Source organism: Macaca mulatta, chromosome 1, assembly GCF_049350105.2.
Source record: "Macaca mulatta isolate MMU2019108-1 chromosome 1, T2T-MMU8v2.0, whole genome shotgun sequence".
NCBI lineage: Eukaryota > Metazoa > Chordata > Mammalia > Primates > Cercopithecidae > Macaca > Macaca mulatta.
Genome location: NC_133406.1, coordinates 217,989,055 through 218,012,974, shown reverse-complemented (window position 1 = coordinate 218,012,974; position 23,920 = coordinate 217,989,055). Strand labels below are relative to the sequence as shown.

At 43.0% G+C, this 23,920-nt stretch overlaps 2 protein-coding genes and 1 long non-coding RNA gene across 10 annotated transcripts in view; 2 read left to right on the top strand and 1 right to left on the bottom strand.

Annotated features, from left to right (window-relative positions):
- Positions 1–266: 266 nt before the first annotated feature.
- Positions 267–4,255, bottom strand: TEX46 (testis expressed 46). Its single transcript, XM_077970536.1, has 2 exons — positions 3,983–4,255; positions 267–875 (listed from the first exon to the last, which is right to left on the bottom strand). Exons 1-2 carry the CDS (start codon positions 4,172–4,174, stop codon positions 675–677), a joined length of 393 nt encoding a protein of 130 aa, XP_077826662.1. The 5' UTR covers positions 4,175–4,255; the 3' UTR covers positions 267–674.
- Positions 4,256–8,561: 4,306 nt separating this feature from the next.
- KDM1A (lysine demethylase 1A) overlaps positions 8,562–23,920 on the top strand; it is a 65,638-nt gene continuing 50,279 nt past the window's right edge. For 7 of the 8 annotated variants that reach the window (XR_013415088.1, XR_013415089.1, XM_077996458.1 and 4 more), the window contains exons 1-2: positions 8,562–9,041; positions 20,254–20,419. Coding sequence is in view for 6 of the 8 variants with exons in the window: in XM_077996458.1 (XP_077852584.1) it covers positions 8,691–9,041; positions 20,254–20,419 (517 nt within the window). In the remaining 2 variants the exon portion in view is untranslated. 8 annotated transcript variants of the gene reach the window in all.
- On the top strand, positions 12,458–16,203 carry LOC144335357 (uncharacterized). Its single transcript, XR_013406159.1, has 2 exons — positions 12,458–14,484; positions 15,451–16,203. It is a non-coding gene; the product is annotated as an uncharacterized LOC144335357 (long non-coding RNA).

Genomic DNA, 23,920 nt, shown 5'->3' with positions numbered 1-23,920 from the left:
TCCCAGCACTTTGGGAGGCCGAGACGGGCGGATCACGAGGTCAGGAGATCGAGACCATCCTGGCTAACACAATGAAACCCCGTCTCCACTAAAAATACAAAAAAATTAGCCGGGCGCGGTGGCGGCGCCTGTAGTCCCAGCTACTCGGGAGGCTGAGGCAGGAGAATGGCGGGAACCCGGGAGGCGGAGCTTGCAGTGAGCCGAGATCGCGCCACTGCACTCCAGCCTGGGCGACAGAGCGAGACTCCGCCTCAAAAAAAAAAAAAAAAAAAAAAGGAAAAAAAGAGCAATGGACATGGTCAGAGCCAGGCTTGGCAGGACTGGCTCCGGCCTCTGGGTTCAGGATGATAGGGGAGACTAGGGGCTGGGGCAGGAGTGGGGAGACTCAGAGTGAACAAGCACAGGGCCAGGGAGGAACCAGGATAGACCCAACTGAAATAGAAGGCTCTAGAAAGGGACAGTTGTAGAGCCCTGTCAGGTCATGTCACTACATGCTACATGGTGGACCTGGTGTGTACAGATTTCTTTTCCAAAGGCGATCTTTCAGCCTCTGATCCTCTTCCTGGCTCATAGGCACCTTTCCATTATGACTTACTACGAATATTCAATGGCTTTGACTGGGTTTTACTGAGGTAAAAGGTAACATCAGCAGAGGCCAGCCCGCCTCGGCCTCATTAGCTGGGGGAGCTGGAAGTACAGTCAGACAGGGTGGGGCAAATGGACTCATGCCTCCTCATTCTGTGTTTCTTCATGGGAAAATTCCCATGTCTGCTTGACCGCCTGTGGTGATTCATTTTATTCCATATGATGAACATCTGATTTTCTAGGACCTTCAGCTTCATTTCACTGAACAAAAGCCGTTGGAAGATCTTGTCCTGGAGGGTAAAGCAGGAATGCATTCTGTTGACTTCTTTTGTGTTCGTGGCCTTGTCGCTCTTGGAGTTGTTTTCGTTTTCGGAAGCCTTTGGTTTCTCTTCCTCCTTCTAAGCTCCCCACCACCACGAAAAGGGGAAAATTGGTTAAAAATGATAATCCCTTCCTTGCTTGAACACCTGCTCTGTGCCAGGTGGTTTACAAACATTATCTTAATAGATTCTCACAACTGCCTGCAAGGGGAGCATCATTGCCTCATTTTGTGGAGACTTGGGACCCAGTAACAGGAAGTCACTTTCTTTTTTTCTTTTTTTTGAGACAGAATTTCACTCTTGTTGCCCAGGCTGGAGTGCACTGGTGTGATCTCAGCTCACTGCAACCTCCACCAGGTTCAAACGATTCTCCTGCCTCAGTCTCCGGAGTAACTGGGATTACAGGCACGTGCCACCACACCCAGCTAACTTTTTGTATTAGTATAAATTTTTGGTATTTGTGTTTGTAATTATTAGTAGAGACAGGGTTTCACTCTGTTGACCAGGCTGGTCTCGAACTCCCGACCTCAGGTGATCTGCCTGCCTCGGACTCCCAAAGTGCTGGGATTACAGGTGTGAGCCACCAGGCCTGGCTGGGAGGTCACTTTCTCAGCATTGTACAGCCTCAAATTCCTGAGTCCTCCACTTGCGTTTGGTTCATAGGAATGCATGAGATGGCTCGCTAATCTGCCAGTTGCAGTGGACATAAAGCCCTTAGCCTAAATATATCTATCTCCAAAGCCTTTGTTTTTCCAGCATTTTGTCAGGCTCAGTACGATTTCAAACTGCAAAGTCTCAGTGGTCTCATGACATGCTTTTATCTCCATGATCCTCATCTCTCCCTCCCCTGGTTAATAACACTTATTTTTTTTTTTTCTTTTTGGATTTAGCTACAAACTAATGGTCTTTAAAAATATTTAAGGGCCGGGCGCGGTGGCTCAAGCCTGTAATCCCAGCACTTTGGGAGGCCGAGATGGGCGGATCACGAGGTCAGGAGATCGAGACCATCCTGGTTAACATGGTGAAACCCCGTCTCTACTAAAAAATACAAAAAACTAGCCGGCCGAGGTGGCGGACGCCTGTAGTCCCAGCTACTCGGGAGGCTGAGGCAGGAGAATGGAGTGAACCTGGGAGGCGGAGCTTGCAGTGAGCTGAGATCCGGCCACTGCACTCCAGCCTGGGTGACAGCGCGAGACTCCGTCTCAAAAAAAAAAAAAAAAAAAAAAAAATTTAAAAATTAAGCCAGGTGTGGTGGCTTATGGCTGTAATCCCAGCACCTTCGAAGGCCAAGGCAGGATGATTGCTTAAGCCCAGGAGTTTGAAACCAGCCTGGGAAACATGGTAAAATCCCATCTCCACAAAAACTAGAAAAAATTAGCCCTGTGCACACATGTAGTCCCAGCTACTTGGGAGGCTGAGGTGGAAGGATCACCTGAGCCCAGGGAGGTCAAGGCTGCAGTGAGCCATGGTTGCGCCACTGCATCCAGCCTGGGCCACAGAGCGAGACCCTGTCCCCAAAAACTAAATACATAAATAAAATAAAATGGTTAACTGAAAAAAATTCAACATATCAGACATGCAAAATAGGTAAATAATACACAAAATACTCATATTCCCATATCAACTTAAGAAATAAAATATCATAAATATAACTAAAGTTCCCTGTGGACTCTCCCACTCACAGCGTCCTCCTCCCTCCCTGAATAGCATCACCTTAACTGTAATCCTGCATTTAAAATTTATTTTTCCATGCATTTCTTTATAAAGTAGTTCTCAATGGGAGGCATTCTGCCCTCCCCAGGGGACATTTGGCAATATCTGGAAATACTTTTGATTGTTATGAAATGGTGGGTGTGCTACTTGGCATCTCATGGGTAGGGGCCAGGGTTGCTGCTAAGCTAACAATGCACAGGTGACATGAGCCTCCCACAATGGAGAATTATCTGACCCAAAATGTCAATAGTGCCAAGGTTGAGGCAGCCTGCCTTAAAATATTTTCACTGCACATATGCCTCTATAAATAAGACAGGCTATTGTTTTGTTTTGTTTTGTTTTGTTTTGTTTTATTTGAGACAGAGTCTCACTACTCTGTCACCCAGGCTGTAGTACAGTGGCGTGCTCACTGCAGCCTCAACTTCTCAGGCTCGGGTGATTCTTCCACCTCAGTCTCCTGAGTAGCTGAGACTATAGGCACGCACCACCCTGCCTGGTTCATTTTTGTATTTTTTGTAGAGATGGGGTTTCTTCATGTTGCCCAGGCTATTCTCGAACTCCTGGCCTCAAGTGGTTGTTGACCTGCCTCGGCATCCTAAAGTGCAGGGATTATAGCTGTGAGCCACTGCACCAGGCTGTTTTGCATGGTTTTTTGCTTTTGTTTTTGTTTTTATATGGACTCTTGCTCTGTTGCCCAGGCTGGAGTGCAGTGGTATGATCTCAGCTCACTGCAACCTCCATCCCCTGGGTTCAAGTGATTCTCCTGCCTCAGCCTCCCAAGTAGCTTGTGTTACAGGTGCGTGTCACCACACCCAGCTAATTTTTGTATTTTTAGTAGAGATGGGGTTTTACCATGTTAGCCAGGCTGGTCTTGAACTCCTGACTTCAAGTGATCCACCTGCCTCGGTCTCCCAAAGTGCTGGGATTACAGGCGTGAGCCATTGCACCCAGCCTAGCATGTTTTCTTTAGCATTAAATGAAAGATGTCATAATCTATGTACATTTCTGCTGTCTTCATTATTCTATTTTAGAGATGTATCTATGTTCATCCATTTTCATGTTTTTGACTTTTTTCACATTAAAGTAGTTGTTACTCTTGCCAAAACATGTTGACATCAAATATGAAATAGGAGAGTCTGGGGTGGTCCTGATTTAACAGCTCAGGTGAGGCAACTGAGGCCTCATGGAGGGAAGTGATTTACCCAGCACCACCTAAGAGGAAACTGTAGAGTGGTGATTTAGACCAGAGTCTTGGATTCCTCAGTCTTGCCCCATTATTTCGACACCTACCCTGTTCCCTACCACCTAATCTAGCTGCAAATACCCCCTATCCCTGAGCTGAAGCCAAGCCCCCTCTTGCTCACCTGCTGAGGCTCTGGGAGGGTGAGCTTGTGTTCACACTTGACCAGCCAGTTGCTAAGCAACAGCAGAAGGAATAGGAACCCAAACAAGGCTGGCTTATAGCTCATCAGCCAAGCTGCCACTGCTCCTACGGTGCCCGCGGAGGCAAGTATCCCATGGAGACTCCTAAAGAGAAATACCAGTTCTGCCAGCATTATGGCATGGAGGCACACAGGCCCCAGGACCCTGCCTGAGGCCCCTCCATGACAAGAGTCATGGCCTCCCACTCCTCTGAGTCATAGCCAGCTCCCTCCCCCCACCCAGCTGCCGCATAACAATAATAATAACTCCTCCTATGTCTGAAGCAACCACTATGTGCCAGACTCTTTGACAGGCAGTTTGCAAGCATTATCTCATGATGTCCTCACAACAGCCAGGTGATGTAGGCCTCCTCATTCATTCACCAGTACTTCTGGGCCTCGCAACTAGCAAAAAAAATGGCCAATACAGAGCCCCTACCATCACAGGGGCAAAGAAAAGCTATCCAAACTTGGACATAAAGGCTTTTACAGTTATACTAGCCCATCTATTTGTCACCTGATACCTTAGCGGAAGGTAACTTTGTTTAATATAATATGTAATATTGATAGGTTTTGGACTCTGTACAGTTAGACATTAACTTTTTATTTATTATTATTTTATTTTTGAGACAACGTCTCACTGTGTTGCCCAGGTTGGAGTGCAGTGGTGTGATCATGGCTCACTGAAGCCTCCAACTCCTGGGCTCAAGTGATCCTTCTGCCTCAGCCTCCTGAGCAGCTAAGACTTCAGGCATGTGCCACTATGCCCAGCTAATTTAAAAAAAAAATTTTTTTTTTTTAGAGATAAGGTCTTGCTATATTGCCCAGGCTGGTCTCAAACTCCTAGCCTCAAGAATTCTCCCAACTGGAGACATTAACTTTTATTATTTTATTTTATTTATTTATTTTCTTTTTTGAGACGGACTCTCACTCGGTTGCCCAGGCTGGAGTGCAGTGGCGCCATCTTGGCTCACTGCAACCTCCGCCTCCTGGGTTCAAGCGATTCTCCTGCCTCAGCCTCCCAAGTAGTTGGGATTACAGGCACGCACCACCACACCCACCTAATTTTTGTATTTTTAGTAGAGACAGGGTTTCGTCATGTTGGTCAGGCTGGTCTCGAACTCGTGACCTCAAATGATCCGCCCACCTCAGCCTCCCAAAGTGCTGGGATTACAGGTGTGAGTCCCCGTGCCCAGTGGAGACATTAGCTTTTAAAAAATGCTAGCCGGGCACGGTGGCTCACGCCTGTAGTCCCAGCACTTTGGGAGGCCGAGGCGGGTAGATCGCCTGAGACCAGCCTGGCCAACATGGAAACCCCGTCTCTACCAAAAATACAAAAATTAGCCAGGTGTGGTTTGCAGGCACCTGTCATCTCAGCTACTTGGGAGGCTGAGGCAGGAGAATTGCTGGAACCCGGGAGGCGGAGGTTGCAGTGAGCCGAGATCGCGCCACTGCACTTCAGCCTGGGCAACCACAGTAAGACTCCTTCTCAAAAAAAAAAAAAAAAAAAAAAAAAAAAAAAAAAAAAAAAAAAAAAAAAAGCATACACTGCTACAGTAATTCCACTTTGGATATTCTCAAAGAATTGAAAGCAGAGTCTTGAAGAGATATTTGTATACCAATGTTCACAGCAGCATTATTCACAATAGCCAAAATGTGGAAGCAACAAAAGTGTCCATCCATAGATGAATGGATAATAAAATGTTATATATGCACAACATTACCAGCCTTTAAAAGGAAGGAAATTCTAACATGTTACAACATAGATGAACCTTGAGGACATTAAGCTAAGTGAAATAGTCACAAAAAAAACAAATACCATATGATTCCACTTATATGAGCTATCTACAGTAGTCAAATTCATAGAGGCAAAAAGTAGAATGGTGGCTGTCAGGGGCTAGAAGGAGGGGCAAATGTAGTCATTGTTTAATGTGTACAGAGTTTCGCAAGATGAAAAGAGTTCTGGACATTGTTTATGCAACAACGTGAATGCATCTAACACTACTAAACAGTATACTCAAAATGGTTAGGATTGTAAATTTTATGTTATGTGTATTTGATCACAATAAAAACATCTGAAATGAATTAGTTATTTCTGGGGAAATAAACGGGTAAGTGCCACCACATCCGGCTAATTTTTGTATTTTTAGTAGAGACGGGGTTTCACCATGTTGGCCAGGCTGGTCTCGAATTCCTGACCTCGGGTGATCCACCCGCCTTGGCCTCCCAAAGTGCTGGGATTACAGGCATGAGCCACTGCACTCGGCCAGGAATTCTTTTTTTTTTTTTGAGATGGAGTCTCGCTCTGTCGCCCAGGCTGGAGTGCAGTGGCGCGATCTCGGCTCACTGCAAGCTCCGCCTCCAGGGTTCACGCCATTCTCCTGCCTCAGTCTCTGAGTAGCTGGGACTACAGGCGCCCGCCACATAGCCTGGCTAATTTTTTTTGTACTTTTAGTAGAGACGGGGTTTCACCGTGTTAGCCAAGATGGTCTCGATCTCCTGACCTCGTGATCTGCCCACCTCGGTCTCCCAAAGTGCTGGGATTACAGGCATGAGCCACCGCGCCCGGCCAACATTATGTATTATATTTTTACGGTGAAAGATAATTTAGCTCCCGAGCAGCACCTCCCCCAACAACCTCCCTACTTCCCTAAATCCTTAAAACCTTCTCATCTTTCTCTCCACAAACTTTCTTTTTTCTCCATTCTCTTAATGTAATTCTATCACTTAGGTTAAAACAATATTCACTGCTCGGCCGGGCGCGGTGCCTCACACCTATAATCCCTGCACTTTGGGAGGCCGAGGTGGGAGGATCACTTGAGGTCAGGAGTTGGAGACATACCTAGCCAACATGGCGGAACCCCGTTTCTACTAAAAATACAAAAATTAGCCAGGCATGGTGGCACGCGCCTGTAATCCCAGCTACTGGGGAGGCTGAGGCAGGAGAATCGCTTGAACTCGGAAGGCAGAGGTTGCATTGAGCTAAGATTGCACCCCTGCACTCCAGCCTGGGCAACAGAGCAAGACTGTCTCAAAAAAAAAAAAAAAAAAAAAAAAAAGAAAAGAAAAGAAAAGAAAAGAAAGAAAGAAAAGAAACAAAAGAAAAGAAAAAATAAATAAAAACAATATTAACTGCTTATGTTTTTATGGTCATATTAATACAGTTCACAGCTGAGCCATATGTTGTACTATGATTATATTTTTCTTTCTTTTTCTTTTCTTTTTTTTTAGAGACGCAGTCTCACTACGTTGCTCACGCTGGACTTGAACTCCGAGGCTCAAGTGATTCTCACACCTCAGTCTCCCAAGCAGCTGGTACTACAAGTGCATGCCACCCCACTCGGATACATTTTCTTTCTTACATAGCTTTTACTTTTTTCCTTTCTACATTTGATTGCCTTTTTGTCTGTTTGCCTAGTTTTTTAGAAAAACAACTTTACTTAAGTACAGTTACATAAAATATACCTATTTTACATGGAGAGTTCATAGAGTTTTGACAAATATATACACCTCTGTAAACGTCATCCCAATCAGGATATAAAACATTTCCATCACCCCCAGCAAGTTCTTTCTTGTTCTTTTGCAGTCAGACCCCGACCCCCATCTCAGGCAAGGGCTGACTGGAATCTATTACTAGAGATTAGTTTTACCAGTTCTTGAACTTCATGTAAACGGAATAACTTTTTGACAATTTCACTTTGAAGAGACAGACTACTAAAAAGACAATCGTTTGTGTAGTAAGTACAAACATGCTAAAAGTAGACAAGACCTGTTCCAGTTTTGGGTCGGCACGGGATTCCTCGAAAAATTAAAAGAATAAACCACTACTATCATTATTAGAAAGAATTAACCTGGAATAGAAAGAGGTGTTATGCCGGCGGGGATGGGGGACATGGGGGATGAGGGACATGGGGGATGGGAGAAGCGCAAGACATGGGGTGCGAATGGGGTTGGGGTCCAGACAGAAGGAAAAGCATGAACAAAGGCTTGGAGACAAGAACAATTCTGTCTGGACTCAAACCTGGATTTCCTAACTTGTCTCCATTTTACTACTATCGAAACTGCTACGCTCTCCAAGTTTTTTGCCCAGTCCAAGCAGAGCAATTATGAATAAGAAAGACGCTCTACCAACATATTTCAGTGTTTTTCCCCATTAGACTGTAAGTTCTTTGAAAGCTAGAACTTCATAATGTAACCCTTGTTACGTAGTGGGCAAGCATTAATAAATACTGGTAGAACTGACGAATAATTGGGTGAGTGAATGAACGAACGAACGCATGCAAACCCGCAAGTGCCTAGAGGAAATGGTCACCTTCGGAGGTTTAGTCTGGCCCAGAAGCCCTAACACCACGGACGGTGCCAGGTCCCACGCCAAACGCCGGGGAGACGCTCTAGGCAAGCTACACGGTCTTTGCTGCGGCGCCGCTCTAGCCGCGAGAACGCCACTCTATGGCTGCGGGGGAGGGGCGGGGCTCGTGGGCGTCTCCGGCCCTTTTTGTCCCGGCGCTGCGGGAGCGCGCTTAGCGCGTGCGTACGCGACGGCGGTTGGCGGCGCGCGGGCAGCGTGAAGCGAGGCGAGGCGAGACGGGTCGGACCCACGGAGCGACAGACCGAGCGGCCCCTACGGCCGTCGGCGGCCCGGCGGCCCGAGATGTTGTCTGGGAAGAAGGCGGCAGCCGCGGCGGCGGCGGCTGCAGCGGCGGCAGCCGGGACGGAGGCTGGCCCCGGGACAGCGGGCGGCTCTGAGAATGGGTCTGAGGTGGCCGCGCAACCCGCGGGCCTGTCGGGCCCAGCCGAGGTCGGGCCGGGGGCGGCCGGCGAGCGCACACCCCGCAAGAAAGAGCCTCCGCGGGCCTCGCCCCCCGGGGGCCTGGCCGAACCGCCAGGGTCCGCAGGGCCTCAGGCCGGGCCCACCGTCGTGCCTGGGTCTGCGACCCCCATGGAAACTGGAATAGCAGAGACTCCGGAGGGGCGTCGGACCAGCCGGCGCAAGCGGGCGAAGGTAAGGGTGGACCCCTCCCTTAAACGGCACCGCCGGGTGCCGAGCTTCCCCGAGGCTGCTCCGCCCTCCCCCACCGCCGCCGCGTCTTGGGCCCTGCGACCACTCAGACCTCCCCCTGTATCGCTGCCCACGCCACGTCCCCTCTAGCTGGACGGGTGGGGTGAGAAAGGAAAAGTCTTTGCCGGTGTTGACTGCGGTCTTTGTGCTGGGTCCCGAGCGACGTGGGAAGGGTCATCGATGATTGCTGGGAGGGGTATTTTATTCCTTAGGTCTTTCTTGCACACCTTTTCATTTTCTTGACTGGAAGATGGCTCCCTGATGTGGGGTTACGGTTGGCGTTCTTGGAGGCATCACTGTTTGTCCACAGATAGGTCTGGAAGCTGTTCGGCGATATTGATGGCGTTTCAGCTGGGTGCACTAGGAGGCTGTAGGTTGATGCTAAAGAAATCGCCTTAGCTGGGGAGGTGGAAAAGAAAGGGTCGTTTTTGTTTCTGTTTTTGTTTGAGCAAAACCCTGCTGTGTGGTAGGAGTTCCAGTCTTTTTTGTTTTTCTTCTTTTTAAAAATCCTCTCAGCGATCTTTTGGCGTAGAATTTTGCAGATGAGGAAGCTGCTGATTGAGAGAACAAATAACAGTCAAAATGCAAATATATGGGAAGGAGAAGATTTGACTCCACACAGTGTATACAGAGACTGCCTCACATCTCTGTGTCCTAGATGCCGTATTCAGCGTGTCACCAACATTACTTTTTTTTTTTTTTTTTTTTTTTTTTTTGCTGAATACCAACGGGCAAGTATTGCTAGCCGTATTTTAGGAATGAGTGAACCGAGGCACACAATTTAAGCAACTTGCCTAAAGTCACAAAGCTAAGTAAGTGATGGAACTGGAATATAATTCCCACATTCATGTTGTTACAGGGTATCATCAGCCCTTGAAACAAAGGACCACATGGGACACTGTGTGCAGGGCACTGGGGCAATATTAGGGCACAGACTTTAGACTTGGGCCTTTTCTGGAGATTTAATGGTCTAGTTGGAAAAAACAACCTGGATATATATGTGCGTATAATCAACATTTGAATAAAAGTTTGCAAATTATATAATTTATGCTTGAAAAAATTGTCTACATAATTTTTAAGTGTGAATACCAAGTCATTGTGTATGGAGAGCTTCTTGAGATGAGTATTACCCAGTCTGAGAGCCCTCATATTTATCTCCCTACTTGAGCCAACTCTCTGAATTATAACCAGTGCTGGGTAAAAGACCGTTTTGCAGGCAAGACTTTCTGGAGCTTTTAACCAAAGCATGGGTTAGGAAAGCATAGAGGTTGGTGACACCAGCCCTCAGAAATGAAATAAAGGACAGAAGTCAAGAGTGTTATTTTATTATTTCAATAGACAGGTGACCAGAAGCCATGTATAAGATGTTTTTAAAAACAGATTTATTGGCCGGGCACAGTGGCTCACTCCTGTAATCCCTGCACTTTGGGAGGCTGAGGTCGGTGGATCACCTGAGGTCAGGAGTTCGAGACCATCCTGTCCAACGTGATGAAATCCCCGACTCTACTAAAAATACAAAAAATTAGGCGGACGTGGTGGCGGGCGCCTGTAATCCCAGCTACTCAGGAGGCTGAGTTAGGAGAATTGCTTGAATCCAGGAGGTGGAGGTTGCAATGAGCCTAGATCATGCCACTGCACTTCAGCCTGGGCAACAAGAGCGAAACTCTGTCTAAAAACAAACAAAAAGCAGGCTTATTGGGATAATGCATGTATAATAATATTCACCATTTTAAAATGTACGATTCAGTGTTTTTTAGCATATTTACAAGATTGTACAGCCAACACCACAAGTGATTTTAGAACCTTTTCATCATCCCCAAAGACACTTGTATCGTTAGCAGTCACTCCCCATTCCTCCCTACCCCCAGTCCCTGGCAACCACTGATCTACTCTTTGTCTATGGATTTGTCTATTCTGGACATTTTATATAAAATATTACAATGTGTGGCCTTTTGTATTTGGCTTTAGCATGTTTTCAGGATTCATTCACGTTGTAGTGCTTCCATTCAGTACTTGATAACTGTTTATGGCTGAATAATATTCTACTGTATGGATATGCCAAATTTTGTTTATCCATTCATCATTGGATGAACACTTGGGTTTGTTTCTATGTCTTGGCTATTTTGCATAATGCTGCTATGAACATTAATATACAGTTTGTTGTATGAATATATTTTCAGTTCTCTTGGGTGTGGGCCCAGGAGTAGAATTGCTTGGTTTTATGTTAATTCTAGGTTTAACTTTTGAGGTACAACCAAACAGTTTCCCATAGCAGCTGCACCATTTTACATTCCCGTTATTAAATATATGAGGGTACCAGTTTCTCCAATATTATTATTCTTTTTTTTTTTTTTTAATTTTTTGAGATGGAGTTTCACTCTTGTTGCCCAGGCTGGAGTGCAATGGCGCGATCTGGGCTCACTGCAACCTCCGCCTCCGAGGTTCAAGCGATTCTCCTGCCTCAGCCTCCCAAGTAGCTGGGATTACAGGCATGTGCCACCATGCCCGGCTAACTTTGTATTGTATTTTTAGTAGAGATGGGATTTCTCCATGTTGGTCAGGCTGGTCTCGAACTCCTGACCTCAGGTGATCTGCCCACCTCAGCCTCCCAAAGTGCTGGGATTACAGGCGTGAGTCACTGCGCATGGCCTTTTTTTTTTTTTTTTTTTTTCCTGAGACAGTCTCTGTCACCCAGGCTGGAGTGCAGTGGTATGATCTCGGCTTACTACAGCCTCCTCCTGGGTCAAGTGATTCTCCTGCCTTAGCCAGCCAAGTAACTGGGATTACAGGCGCCTGCCACCACCCCTGGCCAATGTTTGTATATTTAGTAGAGAAGGGATTTCACCATGTTGGCCAGGATGGTCTTGAACTCCTGACCTCAAGCAGTGCACCCACATCGGCCTCCCAAAGTGCTGGGATTACAGGCGGAGCCACCTCGCCCACCCTCCATATCGTTCTTGACATTTAATATTGTTTGTCTTTTGCTATAACCATCCTAGTGGGGGTAAAGTGATATCTCATTGTGGTTTTGATATGCATTTCCCTAATGACTAATGATGTTGGGCATCTTTTCATGTGTTTATTGGCCATTTTAATATTTATGTTGAAATGACTATTCAAATCCTTGGCTCGTTTTTAAAAATTGAGTTGTCTTCATCATTTTCTTCTAAGAGTTCTTTACATATTCTGGTTAGAGAAATTTTTGATTTTGATGAGACCCAATTTATTTTTTCTTTTGTTCCCTTTACTTCTGGTGTTACATCTAATAAACCATTGCCTTATCCAATGTCGTGAGGATTTACTCCTGTGTTTTCTTCTAAGAGTTTTATAGTTTTAGCTCTTGCATTTATGTTGATGAAAATCTTTTTTTTTTTTTTTTTTTTTTTTTTTGAGACGGAGTCTCGCTCTGTCGCCCGGGCTGGAGTGCAGTGGCCAGATCTCAGCTCAGTGCAAGCTCCGCCTCCCGGGTCCACGCCATTCTCCTGCCTTAGCCTCCCGAATAGCTGGGACTATAGGCGCCCACCACCTCGCCCAGCTAGTTTTTTGTATTTTTTTTTTTTAGTGGAGACGGGGTTTTACCATGTTAGCCAGGATGGTCTCGATCTCCTGACCTCGTGATCTGCCCGTCTCGGCCTCCCAAAGTGCTGGGATTACAGGCTTGAGCCACCGCGCCCGGCCAGATGAAAATCTGTTCTCAGTTAATTTTTGTATATGGTGTGAGGTAGAGGTTCAGCTTCATTATTTTGCAGCTTGTCCCAGCACAGTTTTTTGAAGACTGTTCTTTCCCTCAACATATAGTTAGCACCCTCGCTGATTGATTATAAATGTAAGAGTTTATCTCTGGACTCTCAACTCTATTCCATTGATCTATTACATATTTCCATCCATTCCAGTACCACACTATCCTGATTATTTTAGTTTCATAATAAATTTTGAAATTAGGAAGTGTTCCTCAACTTTGTTCTTCTTTTGCAAGATTATTTTGGCCGTTCTGGATCCTTTGCATTTCCATATGAATTTTAGGATGAGCTTGTCAGTTTCTGCAAAAAGGGCTGCTGGGATTCTGGTTGTGACTGTGTTGAATCTGCAGATTGATAAGTTTGGGGCACACTGTAAGATTTTACTGTTATATTTTAAGCTCTCTCCTACAAGAAATATTTTTTTTCTTAGCTAACTGATTAATTTTTTGGAGACAGGGTCTCCTTCTGTCACCCATGCTGGAGTAGTACAGTCACGCAATCATAGCTCACTGCAGCCTCAACCTCCCAGGCTCAAGTGATCCTCTTACCTCAGCCTCCTGAGTAGCTGGGACTACAGTTGTGCACAACCACGCCTGGCTAATTTTTTACTTTTTGTAGAAATGGCTTCTTTCTATGTTGCCCCAGCTGGTCTCGAACTTCTGGGCTCAATCATTCCTCCTGCCTCAGGCTCCCAAAGGGCTGAGATTACAGACATGAGCCACCTCACCCAACCAAGATTTTTTTCTTTGTAATTCTCCTGTGTTTATTTTAACTCATCTTGCTTATCCTGTTTTGTATCCCCTATTGTAATTAGCTCTTAAACTTTCAGAAAAAAAATTAGTTATGTGTTTGTTTGGAACAGCAACTAGGAAGCTTAGCAACTAGCCGCTCTTGGGATCCAGAGGAAACAGACTTTAGAGGATAGTATATCCATTTAAGGAATGAAAAGCAAGCTGAGGCCAGTATAGACAGGCCGTGCTTCAGTAATTCTTCAGTGTATGCAGGGAAAAAAGTGTATATATTTCATGACTTGGGAGCTTATCCAGTTTTGGGAACTGTGCTTTAACAGAATTATATCATTACATAATTAAAATTATGTTTAGGGTATTGGAAGGAGTTCATGTAATTGAGTGTCCCTGAAGCTCCAGTTTCATTAGTTTCAGAATAAATTCACTTTTGAGTATGTGTATGCTAAAATTATGGCAGAATATTTAAGGTTTGAAATTGGTAAATTGGGCTGGAACTTCAGGAACACCATACTCCTTTAGAAATGGTGGCCTTGAGCTAGGCCATGAAATGGCAGAATTTAGAAAAGTGTTCTGGAAAAGGGTGGACTTTTTGGAGTTTAAGTATTTCATCTTCCTCTGATTCATTTTCCTCATGTAAATAAGCCCTACCTTGTGAAGTTTAGATATAATATAAACAAAATGCTTATTGCGGTGTTTGGCATATAATTAGTAGGTGACCAGTAATTAAGGTGCTACCAGTGGAGAAAAGGAAGTGGTTTGAGAAGCATCAGGGAATCCAGAGTGGACAACTGAATGTTGAGAACAGTGATCATATGAATTTAATTAGAAACAGGAATTGTCTAGGAACAAAATAGATTGAAGGGACCAGTAGTGTTGGGGTTGTAGAGTTGTGTCCATGTTGTAGTGAGCATTAGATTCATGCTATCCAGTATGGTAGCCCTTAGCCACATGTGGCTATTAAGTTTAAATTGAAATTAAAAATAGTTTCTTCGGTCACACTAGCTACATTATAAGTGCTCAGTGTAGCACATGTTGAAGCCACAGAATTGGAAGCACAGATAGAGGAGTTTCCATTATGACAAAAAAGTTCATCAGACAGCCCTGAACTAGATTATGAAGTGCAGACCATAAGTACTGTGAGACTTCAGAGAAGATAAAAGATTTTTTTTTTTTTTTTTTTTTTGAGATGAAGTCTCACTCTTTTCCCCCAGGCTGGAGTGCAATGGTGTGATCTCGGCTCACTGCAACCTCCGCCTCCCAGTTCAAGCGATTCTCCTGCCTCGGCCCCCAGAGTAGCTGGAATTACAGGTGCCTGCCACCACGCCTGGCTAATTTTTGTATTTTCAGCAGAAACGGGGGTTTCACCATGTTGGCCAGGCTGGTCTAGAACTCCTGACTTCAGGTGATCCACCTGCCTTGGCCTCCCAAAGTGCTGGGATTACAGGCATGAGCCACTGTGCCTGACAGATATAGTTTTAAAATTTACAATAATTAAGAAATAATCTTCAGAGGAGGTGGACCTTGAGTATATGGTGTTGGATTAACAGAAAAAGATGGAAGTAGCTTTAGGGAGCTTAGAGGTTGGTAGAACAGCATTGAGGACTTTTTTACTAGTGTGTTAGTGATTAGAATTAAGTTTGAATTCTGGCCAGTCATGGTGTTTCATGCCTGTAATCCCAGCACTTTAGGAGGGCAAGGTGGGCAGATCGATTGAGCCCAAGAGTTTGATACCAGCCTTGGCAACATGGCGAAACTCTGTTTATACAAAGTTACAAAAATTAACCAGGTGTGGTGGCATGCGCCTGTATTCCTAGCTACTCAGGAGGCTGAGGCAGGAGAATCACTTGAGCCTGGGAGGCAGAGGTTGCAGTGAGCTGAGATCATGCCACTGCTTTCCAGCCTTGGTGACAGTGAGACCCTGTCTTATAAAAATAAAAATAAAAAAGGCAGTGTGAATAGTCAAGGCCAGAGAGTTTATATGCTGGTTTGAAAATTTTGATGTTCATCTGTTAAGCTATTAGAAAATATCACATAATGGGAAAATTAACCTGGCAGTTGTGCCCTAGATAAAAGTGAGAAAGGTTTTTTTAAAATTTTTAATTATTGTGGTACGTAGTAGGTATATATATTTATGGGATACATGAGATGTTTTGATATAGGAATGCAGTGTGAAAGGAGAAAATTTTGTGGTCTTTGTGGGTTTGTTTTTTTTTTTTAAGACAGTGTCTCACTTTGTCACCCAGGCTGGAGTGCAGTGGCCCAATCATGGCTCACTGCAGCCTTGACCTTCCAGGTTCAAGTGGTCCTCCTGCCTCAGCCCCCACAAGTGGCTGGAACTACAGATGTGCACCACCACCCACAGCTAATTTTTGTAGAGATAGAGTCTCGCTATGTTGCCCAGGCTCGTCTCGAATTCCTGAGATCAAGTGATCTGCTCACCTCGACCTCCCAAAGTGCTAGGATTACAGGTGTGAGCCACCATGCCCAGCCCAAGAAAGATTTCTTTATAAAGACTGATGCTTTAAGGAGATTGAGGAGTGAATGAATCATTGTAATAAGGGTAGGGAGGAGAAGGAAGAGACTAAAGATTTAAATTCGAGAGTCATCAGTGTGAAAGTAAGAATAATTACCCTACTCACTCATAGTCTCCCTGTTGGGACATCTTTATGTCCGTGGTTGTAAGTAGTTGTAGAGTCTCTGAAGTCTTTGGGGTTTTTACTTAGGGATGAGAGATGCCTAATCCTTTAGGTTCAAAGTACCCATTCCTTTTCTCAGGGGAATAGTTTTTATTAAAGTTTGTATGATTCTTTCCGATGGTTTTAAAACTTTGCTTAAATGGTCACTTCTTGGCTCCGGGCAATTTAAAAATTATCTAAAAAAAAAAAAAGCTTTATTAAATGAGGAAAGCCTTTTTTACAAAATAAAATTTTAAGCAAAAAATCCCAAAATAAAACACACACTACTATTAAGTAGTATTGAGAAATTAAAATTTATAACATTTATTTTAGTTGTCAGTCTATGAGAAAATGAGGCTACTGGTGAAGCCAAATTTGAGATTGGAAATTAAGCATGATAGTCTTGTTTTAGCCTTAGAATCCATTCTTTTCTTTTCTTTTTTTTTTTTTTTTGAGACAGAGTCTCGCTCTGTCACCCCAGCTGGAGTGCAGTGGCCAGATCTTAGCTCATTGCAAGCTCCGCCTCCCGGGTTCACGCCATTCTCCTGCCTCAGCCTCCCAAGTAGCTGGGACTACAGGCGCCCGCCACCACACCCGGCTAATTTTTTTTGTATTTTAGTAGAGACGGGGTTTCACCGTGTTAGCCAGGATGGTCTCGATCTCCTGACCTCGTGATCCACCCGTCTTGGCCTCCCAAAGTGCTGGGATTACAGGCTTGAGCCACCGCGCCCGGCCAGAATCCATTCTTTTCACCCAGCAACTAGACAACCAGGGAAGAATCCAATTTTGTTTCTGTATTTTGCTTTGTTTATGAAGTATTGTGGCAGTCTAGTACTGATTTGACAAGTTGTGCAAAAGGGAGGAGGTTGGTTTTGTTTGCTTTCTTTTTTTTTTTTTTTTTTGTTTTGTTTTTTGAGACAGGGTCTCGACTCTGTCACACAGACTGGAGTGCCGTGTTTAGATCATAGCTCACTGTAGCCTTGACCCCCTGGGTTCAAGTGATCCACCTCAGCCTCCTTAGTAGCTGGAACTGCAGGTGCACGCCACCACACCAGGCTAAGTTTTTTTAGTTTTTTATAAACACAGGGTTTCCCTGTGTTGTCTAGGCTGGTGTAGAAGTGGGCTCAAATGATCCTCCTCCTTCTTCCTTCCAAAGTACTGGGGTTACAGGCTTGAGCCACTGCTCCCAGCTTTTTTTTTTTTTTTTTTTTTAAGCTTGCTTTGTCATCTCAGGATGCTCTCAGTTGAACAGAGATGGCAGAAGAAACTTCATTCTTAAGTCTACCCCAAGTTAAGTTACCCGAGCAGCACAAGTTAATGTGTTGGTGGTCTCTAAAGAATTAAGATTTGTTTTAACACATGAGTGTGTATTTAATACATTTAAAAATTAAAATTCTAAATCTTGAAGAATCCTAGGGTTCTGTGAAACAGTTTTGTTTTTAATAATACCATCGGATATTATTGCTTCTACCTGTACGTATTTTTCTAATCTCTTTTGTTCCTAAAGACTAAGAACCCTTTCTAGACCAGCCTTTTCCAAGTGTTTTCCTTGTTAATTATTTCTTTGTCAAGACACTGGATTAAACAATATTGAAAAGATTGTTTTTGATGCAAAACTTAGCAGTACCTTTATTTTTTATTTTTTTGAGACAGGGTCTGTGTCTGTCACTCAGGCTGGAGCACAGTGGTGCGATCACAGATTGCACCCCTTGGCCTCCTGGGCTTAAGCAGTCCTCCTGCCTTGGCATCTGCTGCCCCCGCCTCCCAAAGTGCTGGGATTACAGGTGTGAGCCACCACACCCAGCCTTCTCCTTTAATGTGAATTGTGACTCTCCTAGAGGGGACCTGTAAAGATTGCAGTTTCCCAGACTTGATATTGGATCCTTTACTCCTTCAAAGGATATAGTATCTAGTGGAACATCCTTTGGGAAAAACTGAACTACAATAGAAAGGATTTTGTATTAGTCTTTGTTTTTGTCTCAAAATTTGCACATTGTCCAGTTCCATATTAGGTACTTGTTAAGTCATTATTGAGTAAATAAGATTGATGGGCAGAGGATCAAAGGACTGAATCTTTGGGGAAGGGAAGAGTCAAGCACTATTGAGGGGTAAAAGGACAAGAAAACTGCATACTATAAAAGTTTATGGCCTATTCTGACTTCTCTCCCTCTTTGAAACTTTTTTTTTCTCCTTGCTGCTTTTTCATCCATTGTCCTGAGACCTATTTCCACAGTTTATCTCAGTCAGTTAGGATAAAGTTTAGTATAATATCATCTACATTTCTGGAGTCTTATTGCAGAGACCCTGTATGAGATGGTCATCTGATCAGGATCATTTACTTGGAACCAGATTTTCAGCTTTTTAGGGGCAGGGACACACTCAGTCATAATTGTTTTCTCCATTGTACCATGTGCTCAGTGTTCAGTATTTGAGTAGGTGAATACAATTATTCATATATTAAATAAGATTCTTAGAGCATGGGTCAGAACTAGTCAGTTCATTATTCTTAATTTTTGTTTCTGTTTTCTAACCCAATCCCTATTTTCAGTAAAACTCTTGTACTTCCAGCAGCCATTCCCCCTCCCCCAAATCTTGTGGTCCTATCATTTAAAAAAAAGAGCAAAAAGATAGTATAAAAACAGCTGACCATCCAAAGCTATATCAAAGATGTTTAGCAAGTTAAAATGTATTACATTCACTGTAATCCACAGGACTATTAATCTTGGAAATGTAAAACATTAGATACGTGTGGAAACCACATTGTCTTTGCTTTTTTTCCATGTCTAATAAATTATCTTTTCATGGAATTAATAATAATTAGAATCTTTTAATTGATTCCATAATAATTATCTTTTAATTGATTCCATAATAATTAGCTGTAGTTTCTTTTATTAGGAAGTCACAATGATGATTTGAGAATGTTCCAATGTTGAAAACTATTTGTAATACCATATTACACATTTTGGCTAACCAATCCATAATAATCTTTCCTGTCTTACGCTCTGTTACCCTCAGTGACACATTCACTAAAACTGCTTCCTCTTTTTGCTAATGACATACCTCCCTTTCCTTTATAGCCGGTGTGAATTAGTAGTAAGACCTGTATCCTCCATTTCCACGTCACTTACTCCTTAATTTATTTTATTTTATTTTATTTTATTTTTTGAGATAGAGTCTCACGCCCAGGCTGCAGTGCAGTGGTTTGATCTCGGCTCACTGTAACCTCCACCTCCTGGGTTCAAGCGATTCTCCTGCCTCAGCCTCCCAAGTAGCTGGGATTACAGGTGCCTGCCACCACACCCAGCTAATTTTTGTATTTTTAGTAGAGAAGGGTTTCACCATGTTGGCTAGGTTGGTCTCGAACTCCTGACCTTAGGTGATCTGCCTGCCGCAGCCCCCCAAAGTGCTGGGATTACAGGCGTGAGCCACTGCACCTGGCCTCTCCTAAGTGAATTTTTTAAGCAAATGCACCTTTTCATAGTTTCAGTTTGACTGTTGTTATTTTCTACTCCATGCCCTCCATTTGGTTTTTGGAATTGTTTTGCTATTTTCCGTTGGAATAGTAGTTAGAAGCACAGGCTTGGCATTAGACAGACTTGATATTCTAGTTAACTATATTTTTGTCTGGAAATTCCGGTATGTGAGCATGATATTTTTTGGAAATTTTGTTGGAAATTCCAGTATGTGAGCATGATACATACAATTAAAAATTTTTTTTGAGAAGTTGTTGAGAGCCTTAGAGTCAATGGTTTGAATGTCAGTGCTATGATGTAAAAGTTGCAGATTAGTTTGAACCTGAACTGACACAAGATTGTTTCATGAAGGTTTTGTTTTTAATAACTACCTATTATAAGCTGGCTTGTTCCTTGTTGTACACTTACTTCCCTTAAAATGTGAAGTTAACAATTCACATTGATTGATGGTTCCAAATAGAGTCCCTGATTTTAAATGTTCACTGCATTTAGCTTTCCCTGGTATGATCTCCATATAGGTAGAGTACAGAGAGATGGATGAAAGCTTGGCCAACCTCTCAGAAGATGAGTATTATTCAGAAGAAGAGAGAAATGCCAAAGCAGAGAAGGAAAAGAAACTTCCCCCACCACCCCCTCAAGCCCCGCCTGAGGAAGAAAATGAAAGTGAGCCTGAAGAACCATCGGGTGAGTTGTAGTGTCCAACGACAGTTCTGTTTTATCTTAGAAATAAGAATTAATGGATTTATTTCTATTCTACAATATTATTTATGTCAATAAACTCTGATATTGGGGTTCCTGCCATGTGTGTCTTTGTGTGTGTGTATACATATACAGGTATATGTGTGTATGTATACACATAGATACATACGTAGTGGTACTGATACTCTTTTTGTGTGTCTGTACATATACAGGAGGAAGGTAAAGGGTGGGAATGGAAGGACAGTGGCAATATAAGGTGGTTGGAAAATAGGAGAAAATAAATGATTAGAGAAGACATACAGAAAGCTACATCCAAAGCACCAGACCCGTCAATGACAGCTCTGATTCAGAAATTGTTCTAGCTAAATGATGTGTTTACCACGTAGTTAGATACTTGATGATAAAACTTTCATGGTGTGGATTGGTTTTGAGAAGTGCCTTTTCCTGGTGAACAAATATAAAAATATATTCTAGGCCAGAAAAATCTAGAAAGATTATGGGAGTCTATAGTTTTGGTTTCAGAGCTTCAAACAGCTCTAAAGAATTCTCACTAACACACCCTCAATGCTGAGTACTAGCTTTCTGAGGATGGCTGGACCAGTCAGCGATACATGCCTTTCTGTTTTGGAGAGCCCAAGCAAAAGCAGTATTTTAATGAATTTTTGTATCTCGTGCCCTTAATGACATTTTATTTACTCTGTTTGACTTTGAATTTTTACTAAGTTCCTCCTCTTGAAATAAGTTTTATATTTCGAATAGCTTCAGACCCACACATCTCTCTGGTTCTTTTAGTCCTGTACCTTTTAAAAACAGAATGGTGGTTTCAGACCCCATCTGCTGTGTCTTGCGTGACTTTCATGGGTACCCAGATTAAGACATACTTCATTTAAGATGTTTTATCTTTTGTTTTAGCCTCTTTTTTTTAAGGGTTTTCTCCCCTATGGTGTTACTGTGAATTACCAGAAGTACTGATGCTTCACTTGAGGGCATTACCAGTCAAGTGTTACTTAGGTTTGGAGCTTATCAAAGTCTGGCTAAAACTTAAAAATCAAATTTATAATTTATAGGACTGTAATAAAGTGTACTAAAGGAATACAGTTTGAGAACATTCAGAAAAAAGATAGATTAGATTCTGGTTTTAGTTCATTCAAAAGTCAGGGGTTTTCTAAGAAGAGTGGTTTTCCTAAAACTTTCTTAAAATGATTTATTGGGCAACTCCTTGTTTGAAGGTTTCTAGTTTCAGTAGTATATTACCTTTGGGGCTAATGTCCCCCGGGCAAGTGTAGCTGCCTTTTTACTTTACACCTTCTCTCATTTTTCATTTTTCTTCTTCCTCTTTCTAGTCTTACACATTTATCTCTCTTCTTTCTGTTCTTACCTCCAACCTTTCCCTTCACCCTGTGCTTTTTTCTTCTGTGTTCTTTTTGGTTCTTACATTTCTTCTACCTTTGCTGTAGACCTGCTAATGAGATACTTGGGGATAACCCTTTTAATGTCTGTGGTAGCTCAAGAGTGGACTGACTTTTTAGTTCAAGGGCTCTAAGTATTACGCATTGATGATCTGATATCTCAGATGCTGCCTCACCTTTTTTGTGTGGTTGTGTCTCCAGTAAATAATTGATTTACCATAGGTTCCAAGTTGATAAGCGTTTCTTTGAAAATTTTAAACCATGTCTTGGTGTTGCTGTTTGCTTTTTTCTGAAAGCGTTTTTTGTTTGTTTGTTTGTTTTTAATTTCATAAATGTCAGGTATTGTTCCCACAAAAAGTAAATGTCTTAACAAAAGGATTTAGGATTTAGGAGCTGTCTTTATTGTGTTGTAGTTAATTATAATGCAGTGGTTTAGTTTAAGTTATCTTTGTTTTTGGGGGGAAGTTGAAATTTTAAGTTGAGGATGTCTTCAGTGCTTAGAGATGTGATAACAGCCAAAACTTGCTAATATATTGTTTGTGGTTATGAAAATAGTGATTTTTCCTTTAAAACAACTTAATGATTTTGAAAATTTCTGGAGTGAATTAGGGATGTACTTTCCCTAGAAAAAGTGTCAACTTATTAGCCTAAACTGCTTATGTAGTTTAGCAATAGATTGGGTCCTGATGGTGAATCATAAAATGTTATCAGGTAAGTTAAATATTTGGACACTGTCCAGGGTTTCTAAGTCTTTTGTCTTATCATCTTTTGCAAAAGTTTTTAGTCAAAAATTGAATGGAAGCATTGCTATATGACTATATTAAAAGCTTGAGAGAAGATATAGGTTTGTTTCATTTTTATTTTTTTGGAGACAGAGTCTCGCTCTGTCACCCAGACTGGAGTGCATTGGCATGATCTCGGCTCACTGCAACCTCCGCCTCCCGGGTTTAAGTGATTCTCCTGCCTCAGCCCCCTGAGTAGCTGGAATTATGGACGTGCGCTACCACGCCCGGCTAAGTTTTGCATTTTTAGTAGAGACAGGGTTTCACCATGTTGGCCCGCCTCGGTCTCCCAAAGTGCTGGGATTACTGACATGAGCCACCATGCCAGGCCTGTGGGTTTGCTTCTTTACCAAACCGTTTCTTGTTCTCAGTTTTTTTTATAAGGCAATCACTAGGAATTGACTTATTCTGTCAAAAATTATAGGTAAGGGCCAGGCGCGGTGGCTCCCAGCACTTGGAGAGGCTGAGGCGCGTGGATCACCTGAGGTCAGGGGTTCGAGACCAGCCTGGCCAACATAGTGAAACTCTGTCTCCACTAAAAATATAAAAATTAGCCAGGTGTGGTGGTGCGTGCCTGTAATCCCAGCTACTTGGGAGGCTGAGGCAGGAGTTGCTTGAACCCAGGAGGCAGAGGTGGCAGTGATCTGAGATAGTGCCACTGCACTCCAGTCTTTGTGAGAGCAAGACTCCGCCTCAAAAAAAAATGCAAAAAAACAAAACAAAAAAGTAATATTTGCATACATTTCATTCTTACCAACTTTTAAATTTGTTTAGAAATTTTTGCTTTGCTTTCTGCAGTGTGTTAATCTTAACAGGAAGAAAATACTTTGTTAATTATGAAAGCACAAGATGTCCTGAAGTCAGTGGGTCAAATTGACTGAATAAGGTTCCTCTGGGAGAGTACTGAGAGGAAGCCAGAAAGATGGGAGCCATATTGTGAATAGCCTTGGTTGACTAAGCCAGGCTAAGGAATTTGAGCATTAGGAGTGTCAGTGGTAGCCCTGAGGTTTTTTGAGCAAGGGAGGTTACTCTGAAATATGTTTTTGGAAAGACCAGTCTCATGCTAAGGGTGAACTAAGGGAGTAAAGAAGCTGAGATTGGAGAGATAATTTAGACTATTGGTCAGTGGAAAAATGTTCTTAATATCAAAGTTGAATTTTTATGGAAAGAAAAGTTTGGGTGTTTTTGTTGGTCTGATTGAACTTATTTAATTGGAAGGAAGTTGTCTCTGTTGACCTAAATATTGTTTTTAGATTTGTCAATTTTTGACCATAACTTAATGTGGCATTGTAGTC